General features: G+C 33.0%; 1 protein-coding gene across 1 annotated transcript; it reads left to right on the forward strand.

Moving 5' to 3' along the window:
* The first annotated feature begins 222 nt into the window (after positions 1 to 222).
* Positions 223 to 10,753, forward strand: LOC127097636 (beta-amyrin 11-oxidase). The gene is made up of 8 exons (XM_051036132.1): positions 223 to 467; positions 610 to 1,090; positions 1,189 to 1,443; positions 5,577 to 5,666; positions 5,844 to 5,922; positions 9,931 to 10,037; positions 10,125 to 10,246; positions 10,455 to 10,753. The coding sequence occupies exons 1-8, from the start codon at positions 229 to 231 to the stop codon at positions 10,555 to 10,557; spliced, it is 1,476 nt and encodes a 491-aa protein (XP_050892089.1). The 5' UTR covers positions 223 to 228; the 3' UTR covers positions 10,558 to 10,753.
* The last annotated feature ends 5,729 nt before the right edge of the window (positions 10,754 to 16,482 follow it).

Raw genomic sequence — 16,482 nt, forward strand, 5'->3', positions numbered from 1 at the left:
TATTTAATGAACTTAATTTAATATCACTTTCACCGAAATTATACTAAAAAGATGTTGTTTTGGAAAATGTAATTGTCAATCACCAATACAATAACTCTGGGTAAGGATCTCTTTAATTCTAACAACAAAAGTGGTGCGTTCGGTTAACACAATTAATGCCATAAATTGGCATGTCTTCCCAATGCTATATATAGTGAGCAAATGACCTAGATATTCATTCATTCAAAGATGGATATACTAGTACACTATTCGCTGTGGTTATTTGCCATTTCACTAGCAAGTTATTTTTGTGTAAACAATTTAGTGTGGAAATTGAATGATTGGTACTATAATCTCAAACAAAGAAACAAACAGCACCCTCTACCTCCTGGTGATTTGGGATGGCCATTTATCGGCGATATGTTAACCTTTGTTAAACACTTCTCATCTGGTCATCCTGATTCATTCATCAACAACATTGTTTCCAAGTAATCTCTTTCTTTTTCTAACTATTACAATGGTTCTCGACGGATACGCAAATTTTTTTTATAGGTTCATTAAGTAACTGATGTTAGACCAGATACAATAATTATTCAATAAATTTTACGATCTAACATTTATATATTATAGGTATGGACGAAACGATATCTACAAGACTCATTTATTTGGAAACCCAAGCATTATAGTTTGTGAGGCCGAAATGTGTAGATGGGTGTTGACAGATGATGAGACATTTAAAATCGGTTATCCAAAATCCCTTACAGAAGTAGTGAGATGTAAACCTATTTGGAGTCTCTCTAAAGAACAACACAAACGTTTTAGACGTTTTATCTCGTCACGTACCATGGGACATAATACAATAGAAACGTATTTAACACGCATCGAGAGCACTGTGATTAATTCTTTAGAGGAACTTTCTAGCATGAGTCACCCGGTTGAGTTTTTGAGAGAGATGAAAAATATTTCCTTTAATATCATCATTGATATTTTCTTAGGCTCTTACAATCAACATATCATAAATAAAATCGGAAATTCTTTTACCGAAATGCATGGTGCTTTGTTCTCTATGCCCGTTAATCTTCCCGGTTTTGCTTTTCGTAAAGGACTCATGGTAAATATTTCTTACTAACATGGATTTGATTGGAGTGCATTTGAAGCATACTCATTATGATAGTAAATTCTTTTGTTGTTGATTAAACATTGACACAGGCACGCGAGAAGCTGGCGAAATTAGTTAAACCTATTGTGGAAGAAAGGAGATTGATGATAAAAAATGGTGAAAGAAAAGATCTACTTGATGTTCTTTTGGAAGCAAAGGATGAAGATGGTTGGAAACCAGAAGATGAGGATATTATTGACATGTTGATAGGGATTGTACTTGCTGGCCATGAAGCTACAGCTAGTAGTATGATGTGGTCAATGATGTATCTTACACAAAATCCACATACTCTTGAAAAGGCCAAGGTAAATTAAGCTTATGTGAAGTGAGATAGTACATTAATTTTATAAAAAAATTGTATGTTTTGTTAGAAACTAAAAAAAAAGTTGAATACTGTGACAATTATTAGTAGGGAGTTCCGTCATATGTTTTTCTTCCAAGAATCAACAACACCTTTAACTACGTTTTAAGAACCAACACGTTGCGGCGGTTTTTCAAAATCCTTAAGTTTTTCAAAAGAATTTAATTGATATATCCTGTCAGTGTAAAAGAATTTTACACAGTAAGTAAATTATAACCGTTGGATATTAAGACAAGTTTGACTTTTATTTTTAAAATCTGTAAAATAATGCAAACGGGTGATGGTGATGAATTGATAGTATAAAACTTTTTATACCGCATATTAATTAATCTCTTTTCAAAATTATTTTAAATAGTATAATAATGAAAATAGTGAAATAGATATTAATTAGTAACTTGATTAATTTTTATTCAACTCAACTTCCCCACATCATTTAAAATGATAAGGACTAAATAAAATAAAAAATATATAAAATAAATAATCAATTGAAATCAATAGCACATTACAAAATAATGAGAGTGAGAATGAACACCATTGAAGAAGAAGATTCAGAGAAAATCTTCACATACTTTGTATGTGATGTTGATAGTATAGTATTGTTCATTGATATTTTACATTGAATGGAGCTAGATACTTGTACTAAATCAAAGCTCTTCATAAGTTAGTTAGAAGACGATAAAGTTGGTTATATATTAGTAACTAACTTTCCTAACTAGTGTAACCACCCTCTTAACTAACTTTTCTTTATTCTCTATATTATACTAATATCCCTCAACAAGTTCATAGTTTGACTAAGGGAACAACTTTGAGCTTGAATTTGAAGTCATGGAGGATTGTTTGAGACAAAGGCTTGATGAGTGCATCTGCAACTTGTAAAATACCAGAAATATGTTGAATAACAAGCTTGTTTGCAACTACTTCCTCTCTTAGAAAGTGGATGTCCAGCTATATATGTTTTGTCTTTGCATGGAGAACCGTGTTGTGTGAAACCATGACTGCGTTGATATTATCACAGAGTAATGTTGGTGTATCCATCTTGACATTTCAATTCTTTAAAGAGTGATTCAGTCCAAAGCAACTCAGTTGTCGTATGCATAAGTGCTGGATACTCCGCTTCTACACTTGACCGGGCAACTAGAGACTGGTTCTTGAACTCCACGATATGAGGTTAGTACCAAGGTAGAAACACGACCCCGATGTGGATCGCTTGTCTTCAGGATCACTCGCCCAATCAAAATCACTATAAGCTTTGAGAGATAAGTGTTGCACTGATGTTTCTAGAATGAGGATTAAACCATGATTTGTAGTGCGACATAGATACCAGAGGATACGCTTGACTGCTCTCCAATATGAATCTAGCGGTTATGCCATAAATTGACAGATTTTATTAACATTAAAGTCAATATCTAGTTGTGTCAATGTTACATATGGGAATATGGGAGAGCACCTACTATAGATGTGTAAGTTGTAGGATCAGATATAAGATATAGGACCAGTTTGTTTTGCTTTTTTTTAAAATGATTTTTATAGTGTTAAATATTTTAGTTTAAAAAAAATTTACAAAATCTTTTTTCATAAAAACTTTAAATGAAAATTTGGTTTAAATAGTTATTCTCAAAATGTTATTTTAGGTATTTCATCATTTTATCGAAACTTTTTTTAGATATCAAAATTTCAAAAAATCACTTAATTTTGGAATTATTTCAAATAGTTTTTCATAAAAATCATTTTTGAGATACAATTTTTTGAAAAAATTGTGATTTTGACTATATTTTGATCTTTAATAATGTATATTTATATTATAAAATGAACAATTCAATCTTTTAATTTATAAAAAACAAATTTAGAAAAACTTGTAATATTTTGAAAAATATTTTTGTAGAATCCATTTTCAAAAATATAAAGAAAAAATCCACTTTTTTTAAAGCTAAAACAAACTGACCCATAACACCAGTACCATGTCGACTAAGTTTGCATGAGTTGAACATCGATGTATTGACTCCATTAGCGCCTATGATGTTTACCTGGGCTAATAGATCTTTAATATATTTAGTTTTTGTGAGAAGTAGTGCTCCATTTTGTTGTTCATGTACTTCTATTCCTAGAAAGTATCGTGGCTTTCCAAGTTGCTTGAGTGCAGATTTATGATGCAGTTTGGAGATGAGGTCATGAACGAGTGTAACGCAAATTGAAGTAAAGCATTATGCAGCTTCTCATACTAGGACCTTGGGCTTGTTTGAGTCCATAAATGATCTTTTTTTCAGTTTGCACACAAGAGTGTTGTCACTAGTTCCAAATCCATGTGCTAGTTGCATGTACACCTCCTCTTGAAGATCACCGTTCAAGAATGCATTGTTGACATCTATCTGTTGAATGTCTCACTTAAAGTTAAGTGCAAGTGAGAGGATAACTCTTATGGTTGTGGGTTTAACCACATGTGATAATGTTTAATGGAAGTAAAACCTTTCATGTTGGTGAAATCCTTTAGCAACAAGTATGGCTTTGTATTTATTAATCGAGCTATTACCATTCTCCTTGACTTTGTAGACCCACTTGCAGCTTATGGCTTGCCAGTGCGGTGGGAGAGTGTTTAGGACCCAATTGTCATTTTTTAGTAGTGAATTGAACACAATTTACATATCATTGACTTTTATTATTGTTGAAAGAAATTCCCTAAACAACAAGCATGACAAAAATTCTCACTTTTCTTATTGTTGAAAGAAATCTTACACATATCAAGTACATGATTTATAGCTCTAAGGTGAGCATGTCCTAATCTAGCATGCCATAGTCTATGAGTATTGGTAGAAAAGTCTACTCTAGCTTGACTTGTGCTAGCTGTAGTGTTATCTGCAAAAGAGTACAATTCTTGAGAACTATGAGAAGTAAGACTTAGTGTATTTTCAAGAGTGAGATTGTTGAAGTTGTACAATCCACTATCATTAAGATACCCTTCAAGCAAGAGTTGGTTAGATGCATGTGATTTGACATAGCATTTGTTAGCATGAAACTCAAAGTATGCTTTGTTATCTTGTGAAAACTTTGAAACAAATAGTAGGTTTCGAGTAGTTATAGACACATATAGGACATTATTCAACAAGAGAGAAGTTCTAGGCATATATTTTGACTTGACTCGAGTGGACCCTATAGAAGAAACAACTAAGTTATGGCCAATGATAATTAAGACTTCATGGGGTGAATCACTAGTATGTAAATTTTGCAGATTTGAAACATTAAAGGTAATGTGATGGGATGCACCTGAGTCTCCAAACTATGCTTGGGAGTCCAAGTCATGTGGAACCTGCAGTACATCCTGATGTGCTACGTATGAGGTAGCTTGAGTTGAATTCGAGGTCTGGCCTTGAGTTTGCACTCGTGTCTGACCAGTTTCAACTGCAGATGCAGGTTGTGCCTAATTTTTTCCTGATGTTGGTACCAAATGTTCATCAGATGCAGGTGCATTGTTTGAGAAGTTCCGACCGTATCTTGCGTTTCTTGAACTACACTGTCTTGATCTGCCATGGAAGCTCCTCTGAAGCTTGCTTGTAACGATTTCAGGTTGTTCTACCGATCTGTAGCACTATCGATAGAAGGTAGTTTGCAAAATTTCGAGCGGAAGTGCGGTCCCTTAGGCAATTGATACCATAATGAGAGTGAGAATGAACACCATTGGAGAAGAAGATTGAGAGAATATTATCACATATGTGATGTTGATAGGATTGTCCATTGATCTTTAACATTGAATGAAGCTAAATACTTATACTAACTCAAACTCTTCATAAGTTAGTTAGAAGATGAGAAAGTTAGTTATATATTAGTAACTAAATTTTCCTAACTAGTCTAACCATCATCTTCACTAACTTTTTCTTATTCTCTATATTAAACTAATACAAAAACTAAATTTCAATCAGTAACTTATAAACCAAAATCTGAATTTTTCAATTACATATAAAATGACTCAATAACATAAAAGCTTAATAAACAAATTGTATGAAAGAATTTCTTAAATTCATAACATTAAAATTTTCTTAAATTCATAACATGTTGCTCATCAGAGAATGAATGTGTTGTTTGCAGAAGGAGCAAGAGGAAATCGTGAAGACCAGACTACCAACAGAAAAATATTTAAGTCTTAAAGATATAAAGAAAATGAATTATCTTTCTCAAGTAAGTTGTATATTCATTGATTATAGTCTTGTAATGTCTTAAGGTTATAACGAAAATGAATTATCTTTCTTCAATAATATTATTTTCATTAATAATATTATTTTTAAAACTAATATTAACTAATTAAAATTTTAAAAATAAGCATTGATTATAGTGTTGTAATGTCTTACATTATAGGTAATCAATGAAACGATGCGCCTTATGAGTATAAACTTTGCTATTTTTCGAGAGGCAACAATTGACGTTAACATCAATGGTTCGTTGATATTCAACATATTTTATTTAATTTCTCATATTTAATGTCGATATTAATTTTTATTTTATTTTTCATTTGTTATATATATATATATATATATATATATATATATATATATATATATATATATATATATATATATATATATATATATATATATATATATATATATATATATATATATATATATATATATATATATATATATATATATATATATATATATATCAGATGAATAAGAGTCTACAATCACCTATAGACCTAGCACAAGAAAGTTTTTTATAAAGGTTAGACACAACTACTCTAAAAAAAGCCTCAAAAAAGAAAAAGGCTATAAAAACAACAACCGACCACAGAAACTCCACAACCAATAAAATAAAACAAATAAAATTACTCTCGAACTTGCGACTATAACTAACAACAAACATCTGAGAAGAACCCTTCACAAGAAGAGGAAAGGAAAAAGACTTCATACCAAGAAGGTAAAAAATACTCAGACCCACTATTGACCAATAATAAGAGTAGGGTTCTCGAACCAAATCGAGAAAGGGAAAGAGTAATTTAAAGGTTTTCCCAAATACTTAAGTCCTCCAATTTCACAACTTTACTTGAAAAAACAAAATCATTTTGAGATTTTCAGATAACTTAAACCATAGCATGCGAAGCCTTTAGAAGCCCGTATATTTTTTAGCTGAAACCCCTAAGGCACAAAAAGACTCAAAAAGAAATATGATGTCCCCATTAACAGCAAAAGACCAACCCAACCACCTAAAGATCTTATACCATAGAGTTAAGACAACATCATAAATGACAAATAAATGATAAAGTTGACTATGTGGAGCTTCCTCAAAGACTAAAGAAACTCCTACATCACGTAAGAGAACTCCACACTTAACCAAATTAACTCTAGAAAGAAAATTGTTTAAAAAAAGCTATCAAAAGAAGATAACCACCTTGGATGGAGCTCAACTAAGTCAAATAGAAGACAAAGCATAATCCCTTCTGATTAGGGATAGAGAAGGTATGAACTTCTCTTGAATGAGTGAGCTATAAACAGAAACAACCAAGTATGCCCCTTCTTTCCCCACCTTCCACCATCAACAATCACTATTAAACGAGCGAGAGAGAGAGAGAGAGAGAGACCCCTTGCAAAAAGTGGAAAAATATATCCACTAGAATTTATTCTAAAAAAAAGAAATGTCTTATCCAATGAAAAATTCACCACAACTGACCCTTGCCCCGACCCTCTCAAGCACCACCACCTCTCCCACTAATCTATTAGGATTGAAGTCAATTAGATACAGTCCATGATAGCTATCTTTTAGAGGGATCAATTACACTTAAGGATCATCCATTGATTTTTTATCTATATCATCTACAAACCATTCAGACATATCCACTTCTTTAAGTAAGAGACCTCTTCCACCAGGACGAGATTGAACGCAGATTGGAAGGCCTAATACCTTTAAAAGGAAGAAATCATGGGGGCGCCATATTTAATTGATAATATCTATAAATAGATTAGTAAAGTGAGATAAAAATTTCCAACGCCACTTACCAAGAAAAGCTACATTTCCCAGCCAAATATCTCTGACCCCAACCCTCCCAAAATAATAGGATTACAAACATCAGACAACAATACCCAAGGAATATTAGTTTCACCTTTCATCCCCTCCTCCATAAAAAACTTCTTTAATCCTCACTATTTTCTTTAAGACCTTAAAAGTCATCTTAAAAAAAGGTAAAATTAAAATATAAGGATAAAATTAATGATCGAATTCAGCAAACACTTTTCCCTCAAACTCACATATCTATGAATCCAAGTGATCAACCTCCTAGAAAATTTAATGATGAAAGGATCCAAAGAAGACTCAGAATATGGATTATCTCCCACTAGAAGACTAATATAATTAAAGGGGAAATCACCCAGTCTATAGTGGAGAAAATCACTTGCTAATTCTAAAAAATCAGGGTCCACATTAACACATATGAAATAACTCTTAGAAAAATTAGCATGGAGACCTGAAGCTAATGTGAAACTCCGATGCATAGATTTGACCATCCAAATATTATCTATCGATGCTTTAGTTAGACTAAGATAATCATTTGCATACTGAAGGTGAGAAACTATAAAATCAGACGAACTAAATCTAAAGCTTGAGAAAAGGCCCAACTCAAAAGCAATAAAAATATCTCACTTAGCCTATTTACCACAAGAAGAAAGAGGAAAGGTGTAAGCGGGTTACCTTGTTTTAACCCTCTCTTAATACTAATTTTATGAGTTAGGCTCCCATTAACTAAAATAGTTAGGTTACCTGGAAAAACACAAATACACATCCAAGTGCATCACTTCTAATCAAAACCAAATCTATAGAGCATATCGTCCAAGAAACTCTAACTAATTGAGTCATAATTCTTCTCACAATCCAGTTTGAAGATGAGAAATCTTTCTCAGATCTCTTTCATTAATTCATTAACAACCACCCCCATCAACCAAGAGCCCCCCTTCAAAAAAGCATATTGATTCATAGAGATTAGGTTCTCCATAACCTTACTCGATCTGGATGTCAGAACTTTGACTACAAGCTTATAAAGTAAGTCCAAAAGGGAAATAGACTAGAAATCACTTAGATGAGACATAGACTCCACATTCAAAATTAAAGTGACAAAGTACGAAGATAAACTCCTAGGAAGAGAAACCTGGGAATGAAATTGCTCAAATAATAACCCAAAATCTTCCTTTAGGAGACACATAAATCTCCTAAGGAAGAAAAAATCAAAACTATATAGACCAAGAGTCTTATTCCCTTTATAGAGAGAAACCACCAGATCAATCTCAGACCAAAGAAAATGAGAAGACAACATCTCAAGATCAGCATATGAAAGAGATAAAAAAGACACACCATCCAACTGAGGCCTGTCCAAAAAAGGTTCATGGAAATTATTAATAAAGAACTTAGTCACCTCATGTTGAATCTCAATCACACCTTCAACCCAAGCCTCTCCTACTTGAAGAGGCAAGATAGAATTCCTCATCTTCCTACTCTTAATAAAAGCATTGAAAAAACCAATATTTTCATCTCCTTCCTTCAACCACATACTCCATGATCTCTGAAACAAAAGGGAGTTATTAGTCCTAAGTAAGGACCACAACTCAGATATCGCTCTAGATCTAATGGAAATATCTTCCAGTATAAGTAACCCTTATCCATCTTTAAGGTCCCGAATTCTAATATACCCTAACCAAAAATTCAAGTTACCAAACACTTCTCTGTTCCAAACCTTTATAGAACTCTTTATAGACTTAAGTTTCTCTTTAAGATCAAAAAAATTTCACCCTAAGGAATTAGAGAAAGCCCAACTCAACTCCACCATCTCACACAAACTAGAATTGTCAACCCAATGATTATTAAATCTAAAAGGTTTCGGACCCCAAAACTTATTGACATAATAGAGAATAATAGGAGAATGATAAGATACATCTCTCATAATGGTCTAGTAGGACAACAAACCCCATTGGTCTTTCCACCTCTTCCAAATAAGGAATCTATCCAACCTACTAGTCATTCCCCCATTAATTGAAACCAAGTGAACTTTCTACCTAACACTAGGAGATCCAATATGTCCATCTAAGCTATACAGTTAAGAAAATCAATACTATAGACATCCTTCCCCACCATTGAGAAATCCAAAACTAAAATAATTTCCTTCCTAGAGTAGACAGAATTAAAGGGAGAAAACTCAAATCAAAAACTCATTATCCAAAATATAATGCATCAGAGAGAGAGAGAAAAATCACTCATTTTAATTTCTTGAATAAGCACACACTCCAATAATCTCATTGAAATAAACTCTTTCATTTTTAACCTTCTTAATCCGGCTACCCAACCCACGAACATTAAAGGAGTCAATTAACATTATCTATATGCCTAGACCAAGATAGTATTGGTAAATCACTCTATATTAAAAGGTAGTAAAAAAATATTCATATCAACTCTATATTTTCAGGTTATACCATACCGAAAGGATGGAAAGTGTTAACTTGGATGAGAGCTATACATATGAATCCTACATGTTATCCAAATCCAGAAGAATTCAATCCATCTAGATGGGATGTGAGTTGTTTCTAATATAATAATTTATATTTAATCAATAAAAATTATTTGTATATTAGTGATTTTTTTATATATTACATGTTACAGGATCATAATATTAAAATTGGAAGCTTCCTTCCTTTTGGAGCTGGAAGTAGATTCTGTCCTGGAAGTGATTTGGCTAAAATTGAAATTTCTATATTCCTACATCATTTCCTTCTTAATTATAAGTAAGCACTCTTTTCAACTTTTTCTTATTACTAAAATGAAAGACACCCAGATTATATTTAGATATCAATTATTTATTCTTTTGTTTTTTTATACATTTATTTAGTTAATTTAATTTGTATATTAGCAATCATTATTTATTTTTCATTTGAGAGAAATAAGTTAAAAACTTAGATCTAATTCTTTTACTAATTGATATATTTTTTACAGGCTTGAGCTAGTGAATCCAAAATGTCCTATTACTAGGTTACCATCACCCAAACCCACAGATAATTGCCTTGCTAAGGTGATAAAGGTTTCAAATATTGCATAGTTTGGAGTGGAAAATAAAGTTTCAAAGCCTCTTGGTTAGAAACAAAATGTTGATTCTTATTAAACTACGAGTGACCTAATATATTATATAATTTTTTTGGTTTTCTTTGGTGTGTTTAAGCTTATATATTTTTGATTTTCTTTGGTTTGTATTGTATAAGATTTATTGAAGGAGTTTAAGAAGGAGGTTAAGGTTTGATATCTGCTACTAACAATTTGTTTTATTAATTCAGTTTTTAGAATAATTTTGTTTTAGTTTCAACAAAAATAAAGTGTTAGAAAGATTGAAAGTAGGCTAATTAATTAATCTAATAAAAAACACAGCAACAAAACATCGATTGATCTATTAAAAATATATCATTTAATTTAGAAATTGTTTATTGGTGTTTAAACAATACGAGTTTTAACTCATTTGAATGATTAAATTCGAAAATTTTAAAACAACACTTTGTGTTAAATATTTGCGAAAATTTTAAAAGAACACAGTGTTAAATATTTGAGAAAATGTATTAATGTTAAAAGATTTTTTAATATAAAGACTCAAAGAAGTAAATGGAAAAAAAATGCTTAAATGGATAAGGTCAATACAAAAATATATAATAATAAAGCAATTGGATAAATATGCTTGAATTAAGAGTGAAACACAAATTTATATATTTTTCACAAATTCTTTATTTCCGTAATTCGGATGTGTGAATTTTAAAGGAAACGGAATGAAATGTGAACCCCTATTACATACTCGAAATGCATTTATATACTAGTGCATTTCCAACTGCGAACAACAACTATTTTCTAATCATTTGACATGTGTACTGCTGCACGGGCCTTTGTCTTCTAATTTGTTTCTACGTGTCATCGGCGCTTGAACCACTTTGAACTCCCACAGCTGTCGAAAATGCCTTTCAGTCTACCTCCTATGTGGACTAAAAAATATGCTAAGTCGAAAACACTTGTCTGTCTAAAGGGTCAACTTGTCGAGATTTGACGTTGGAAACATTATTTGATTGTCTACACTTAGTATTTTACACATCTTATATCACATATTCATATCAAGATACTGAAGCTACGCGAAAAATACCCGATCGCATCGCACGCTCGAAGATACAACAAAGTCGCCACCAAACTTTATTTATTCCCGAAAGAAAGGGAAAATATCGATAAAACTCAGGGGAAGAGAAAATGGGTAATGGAGTTGGTTATGCAAGGGGAAGATATTAGCACCCCTCACATCCGTTGTACTCAACGGAAACCATTTTGATTATTTCGAATGAGTGTTATTATATATCTAAAAATTACTTGTGAATGATCTGAATCAAAGGAGAAAAATAATTAAATAATTAGTGTGCTAGCTAAGGATTGAGACCTTTGTGCCTACATATCCTTATATTGTAATAAGAAAATCAAAGTTCCGTAGTTCATGGAACTAATACGGAAAAAGAAAGAAAGATTTGATAGAAGCGATGTTTAAACCGAGAAGGGATAAAAGTGTTTAGTTTAAAAGAGGGTAATAGAAATTATAGGAGTGACGTTTAAACCAAGCAGGAAGGAAAGTGATGCAAAGTGATGGAAAATTGGTAGTTGTGGTGTTTAAACCAAATAATAGTGTTTAAACCAAAGAAGAAACTTGATGTGGTGTTTAAACCAAAGAGTAATAAGAAGGTGACAAGAGATTGGTTGAAGTGGTGTTTAAACCAAAGAAGGAAAGAAAATGATGTTTAAACCAAGCAGGTATAAAAGTGGTGTTTAAACCGAAAGATAAGTGAAAATGATGTTTAAACCAAAGGATAAGAGTGGTGTTTAAACCGAAAAAAGAAATAGAAGTGGTGTTTAAACCAAGGGATAATAGGATTGTGGTGTTTAAACCAAAATAGAATAGGAGTGATAGAGGTGGTGTTTAAATCGAACAAGAGATAGAAATGGTGTTTAAAACAAAAAGAAATGAAAGTGGCGTTTAAATCAAAGGAAGGAATATGAGTGGTGTTTAAACCAAGAAAGTGATGTTTAAACCAAAAGGTAGTAAGATAGTGGTGTTTAAACCAAAAGGTAGTAAGATAGTGGTGTTTAAATAAAAAAAGTGGTGTTTAAACCAAAGAGTCGGTGTTTAAACCGAAAAAGTGATATTTAAACCAAAGAGTCGGTGTTTAAACCGGAAAAGCGGGGATTAAACCAAATGGTCGGTCTTTACATTGGAAAAGTCGTGTTTAAACCAAATGGCTCGTGTTTAAATCGGAAAAGTAGTGTTTAAACCAAAGGGTCTGTGTTTAAACTAGAAAGTGGTGTTTAAACCAAATGGTCGGTGTTTAAACTGGAAAAGTGGTGTTTAAACCAAATGGTCAGTGTTTAAACCAAAAAAGTGGTCTTTAAACCAAAGAGTCGATGTTTAAACCGGAAAAGTGGTGTTTAAACCAAATGGTCGATGTTTAAACCAGAAAAGTGGTGTTTAACCCAAAGGGTCGGTGTTTAAACAAAAAAAGTGGTGTTTAAACCAAAGAGTCGATGTTTAAACCAAAAAAGTAGTGTTTAAACCAAAGGGTCGGTGTTTAAACCAGAAAAGTAGTGTTTAAACCAAAGGGGCGGTGTTTAAACTGGAAAAGTGGTGTTTAAACCAAAGGATCGGTGTTTAAACCAAAAAAGTGGTGTTAAAACCAAAGGGTTAGTGTTTAAACCGGAAAAGTGGTGTTAAAACCAATTGGTCGGTGTTTAAACCGGCAGAGTGGTGTTTAAACCAAATGGTCGGTGTTTAACCGGCAAAGTGGTGTTTAAACCAAATGGTTGGTGTTTAAACTAGAAAAATGGTGTTTAAACCAAAGGGTCGGTGTTTAAACCGGAAAAGTGGTTGTTTAAACCAAAGGGTCGGTGTTTAAACCGAAATAGTGGTGTTTAAACCAAATGGTCGGTGTTTAAACCGGAAAAGTGGTGTTTAAACCAAAGGGTCGATGTTTAAACTGGAAAAGTGGTGTTTAAACCAAAGGGTCAGTGTTTAAATCGGAAAAATGGTGTTAAAACCAAATGGTCGGTGTTTAAACTAGAAAAATGGTGTTAAAATCAAAGGGTCAGTGTTTAAACCGAAAAAGTGGTGTTTAGACCAAAGGTTCGGTGTTTAAACCAGAAAAGTGGTGTTTAAAACAAAGGATCGGTGTTTAAACCAGAAAAGTCATGTTTAAACCAAACGACCGGTGTTTAAACTAGAAAAGTGGTGTTTAAACCAAAGGGTTGGTGTTTAAATTGGAAATTTGGTTTTTAAACTAAAGGGTCCATATTTAAACCGAAAAAGTGGTGTTTAAACCAAATGGTCGGTGTTTAAACCGGAAAAGTGGTGTTTAAACCAAAAGGTCGATGTTTAAACCGAAAAAGTGGTGTTTAAACCAAAGGGTCTGTGTTTAAACCGGAAAAATATTGTTTAAACCAAGGGTCGGTGTTGAAATCGGAAAAGTGGTGTTTAAACCAAAGGGTCGGAGTTTAAACCGGAAAAGTGATGATTAAACCAAAGGATCGATGTTTAAACTGGAAAACTGGTGTTTAAACCAAAGGGTCGGTGTTTAAAACGAAAAAGTGGTGTTTAAACCAAATGGTCGGTCGGAAAAGTGGTGTTTAAACCAAAGGGTCGGTGTTTAAACTTGAAAAGTGGTGTTTAAACCAAAGGCCCGGTGTTTAAACCAGAAAAGTGTTGTTTAAACCAAAGGATAAGTGTTTAAACCGAAATAGTGGTGTTGAAACCAAATGGTCGGTGTTTAAACTGGAAAAGTGGTGTTTAAACCAAATGGTCAGTGTTTAAACCAGAAAAGTGGTGTTTAAACAAAAGGGTCGGCGTTTAAATTGGAATAGTGGTGTTAAAACCAAAAGGTCGGTGTTTAAGCCAGAAAAGTGGTGCTTAAACCAAAGGGTCGGTGTTAAACTGGAAAAGTGGTTGTTTAAACCAAAGGGTCGGTGTTAAACCAAAAAAGTGGTTGTTTAAACCAAAGGGTTAGTGTTTAAACCAAAGGGTCAGTGTTTAAACTGGAAAAGTGGTGTTTAAACCAAATAGTCAGTCTTTAAACCAAAAAAGTGGTCTTTAAACCAAATGGCCTGTGTTAAAACCGGAAAAGTGGTCTTTAAACCAAATGGTCGGTGTTTAAACTGGAAAAGTGGTGTTTAAACCAGAAAAGTGGTGTTTAAACCAAAAGGTCGGTGTTTAATCTCGAAAAGTGGTGTTTACACCAAAAGGTCGATGTTTAAACCGGAAAAGTGGTGTTTAAACCAAATGGTCGGTGTTTGAACTGGAAAAGTTGTGTTTAAACCAAATGGCCGGTGTTTAAACTATAAAAGTGATGTTTAAACCAAAGGGGAAACAAAAGTGGTGTTTAAAACGAAGCGAAGAGATAAATGTGTCTTGAGTGAGCAATGTTGCTTGTTGTAGTGTTGAAAAAGAAGACTTGTCAATTATTTGATTTGAATTGCATTAAAATCTCTGAGTAAAGGTGAATACTCTGAGCAATTGGGTCATTCATCTCGTACCCAAAGATATTAAGAATGAGGATAGAAATTCCTCCTCTCATCCTTTCTCTACTACTTAAGACTCATGACGTGTAATCCTCATCATAACTGACAAGTTTCTAAAGAAGATTCCTTTTGATTTCTCCTGATGATGGAGTGTTTCTTGTGAAGAAAAAGACTTGACAATTACTTGATTCGAATTGCACTAAATTCTATGAGTAGAGGTGAATACTCTAAGCAATTGGGTCATTCTTCTTGTGCCCAAAGATATTCAGAATGAGGATAGGAATGCTCCATCTCACTCCTTCTCTACTGCTTAAGGCTCATGACGCACAGTTCGAATCATAATTGACAAGTGTTAAGGAAAGACCTTTGTTGTGCTTGGATAGTACTCCAATGTCCAGTCTGTCTGTAATGCTTTGACTTGGTTGAAGTGTGAAGTCTTGAGCTTGAATCGAGTCTTAAGATCCAATTCAGCTCCAGTACATGGGACGAGTCTTATCAAGTGATCAAGATACTTTTGATCACTTGAATAGACTGAGGGAATAGGCATATGTCAAAGGATTTAGTTGATCAAAGCAAACTTTGATCAACTTAATCAATCGGGACGAAATCAGTTGACAAAACTAGCACAAGGAATTAATGACCTTAAACTAATCTTCTAATTCTAAAGAATAGCTTAGAACTAAGGGAACATGGCAATGTTATTGGTTAGAAATTCAAATCCTAAGAATTACATTAAAATCTAACAAATCAACTATTTTGATTAAAAATTCAAGAAATAATAAATCAATTCTATCATTATTCTAAAAATATGAATAAAAACATTTGTTTATTTTCTAATCATTTTTATCAAAAAAACAATTACAAAAACAATGAAAAAAAAAGAAAAGGAATGTAAAAACACAAACAAAGGGAAATAGGGGTTTAATGCTGGAAACCAAGGTTCATATAGCGTTTGGATGGGTCAGGGGCGCATCAGCAGGCCTAATGGTTTTCTCAAAGTGAGCAGGGGGTGTGGAAGAATTTAGGGTGTATGCTAAGCAAGAATGTGGGCCTAAGGGGGTAGAAGCCCAATCTGAATGTGAGAGTGAATTAGTGGATCAAGTTTCACACTCAGTCTCATGTATCACGTGTTCAATTCATTTCACCATGTTCATAATGCTCTTCGCCACCATGCCGGAGCTCACAACTGGCGGCGGAGGAGACCTAAATCACATGAATTCTACACCTAATCCCTTTGTTTCAACATTCTAAATATCAATCCAATGCCAATAGCATCCAATATCTAACTGAATTCCCTAGATCATACCAAGAACATGAAAACCCTAAAAATTCAAAACCTAAATTAAATCCCAACCATGAGCGGGTTCAAGCCATTACTAGAGGGCTTATCATCATAACACCATTAATAACAACATGGTAACAATCTTGTGGCGAAAATATTGAGGAA

This window comes from Lathyrus oleraceus, chromosome 6, assembly GCF_024323335.1.
Source record: "Lathyrus oleraceus cultivar Zhongwan6 chromosome 6, CAAS_Psat_ZW6_1.0, whole genome shotgun sequence".
NCBI classification, from domain to species: Eukaryota; Viridiplantae; Streptophyta; class Magnoliopsida; order Fabales; family Fabaceae; genus Lathyrus; species Lathyrus oleraceus.